Raw genomic sequence first — 1292 nt, 5'->3', positions numbered from 1 at the left:
GGGGTCCCAGCCATGGGTTTTGCCTGTCCCATGGTAGGATCCCAGCCTGTGCATGGCCCCAGGCTCACCCTGCCCGGCCACCCTCCCTGGTGTGCCCATGCTGGGGGGCCGGGGTCCTACCATCTCCCAGAGCCGGTGCTGGTTGAGCGAGATCACCACCATGGTGGGCCTGACCAGGTAGCCGCCTTCATTGAAGGAGAAGTCCCTGTGCTCCCACGTCACATTGAGGAGGTGCCTGGTGGGACACAGCATCCATAAGCCCCTGACTGTGCAGCCCAGCCCCATTCAGCCCTCCTCTTTCTCCTCCTCCAGCTCCATGGGTCACACCTAGATACATGGGGCTGAGAGCTGGGGACCAGGTTTAGCCCCTAAGAGAGGGGCAGCAGGGAGCTGGAGAAAGCCCTGCCAGCAAGGAGGCACCAAGGATGGACCACTGCAGGGTTGAGGGTGCCCAGATTGCCGCAGAAGCCCCAAGGTGCCACATCTGCACTGCAGAGCAGAGCTGCGAACCCCCCCGAGATCCCCATAGGACCCAGGGGACAGAGAAGCATAGGAAAAAGCAAGGGCTGCTCAGAAGAAGCCCATCCAAGAGGTGTGGACCTCCAGCTGCAGCCCACGGTGCGCATCATCCCCGCTGCCCACCAGCTCCATTCTCCCTCCTCCCCTGCCCCTTCCCCCTCCATTTCCCCATTGCCCCCATTTCCCACCCATCCCAGTGGATCCCCAAGCCTTACTGGTAGAAGCTGGTGTTGGTGGCCGTGGTCCCAGCAGGAGCCCGGCAGTCCCGTCCCACCGCCGGGAGGTAGCCGTGGGCCCGGAAGAAGCTGGCTGCCCCCATGGCAATGATGGCCACCCCATCCCGCACCTTCTGCCGCAGGCTCAGCTTCCAGCTCTCCGTCACCACGCTGATGAGGCCAACGGGGAAGGAGGAAGGTGGCACCTCCATGTTGCCCACTGCCAGGCTGGGCACGATCCAGATGTAGCCTGGCCCCACGAGGCCGGCTTGTTCCGCCATGGTGAAGAGGTACTCAGCCTCCTCTCGTGAGCAGTAGACGATGAGGACCTGGGCATCGACCTGCCGCAGGAGCCGCTGTGTCCTGGAGCTGCTCCGCTCCTGGCTCATCTCGAAGGTGAGCACCTCCTGCAGCTCCCAGCCGAAGTAGCTGGCTTCCGTGAAGGAGCGGATGACTTCCAGGAAGATGTTGTAGCCCGGGAGGAGGCTGGTGATGACAGCAAAGGAGCCCCAGTCGTATTCCTCCAACACCTTAAAGATCACCTGGATTTGCTGCTCG

The 1292-nt window shown here is 62.8% G+C and overlaps 1 protein-coding gene across 1 annotated transcript in view; it reads right to left on the bottom strand.

Annotated features, from left to right (window-relative positions):
* LOC104410742 (glutamate receptor ionotropic, NMDA 2C-like) overlaps positions 1-1292 on the bottom strand; it is a gene marked incomplete at its 3' end in the record, with an annotated part of 8307 nt that overhangs the window by 4930 nt on the left and 2085 nt on the right. The window contains 2 exon segments of the mRNA XM_010020992.1: positions 121-235; positions 735-1292. The exon segment at positions 735-1292 is cut by the window's right edge and continues 17 nt beyond it. Coding sequence (XP_010019294.1) covers positions 121-235; positions 735-1292 — 673 coding nt within the window.

The sequence above is a fragment of the Nestor notabilis genome, unplaced genomic scaffold (genome assembly GCF_000696875.1).
Source record: "Nestor notabilis isolate BGI_N333 unplaced genomic scaffold, ASM69687v1 scaffold16858, whole genome shotgun sequence".
In the NCBI taxonomy this organism is placed as follows: domain Eukaryota; kingdom Metazoa; phylum Chordata; class Aves; order Psittaciformes; family Psittacidae; genus Nestor; species Nestor notabilis.
Note: the sequence above shows the minus strand (reverse complement) of the source record. Positions and strands in the feature narration are given on the sequence as shown.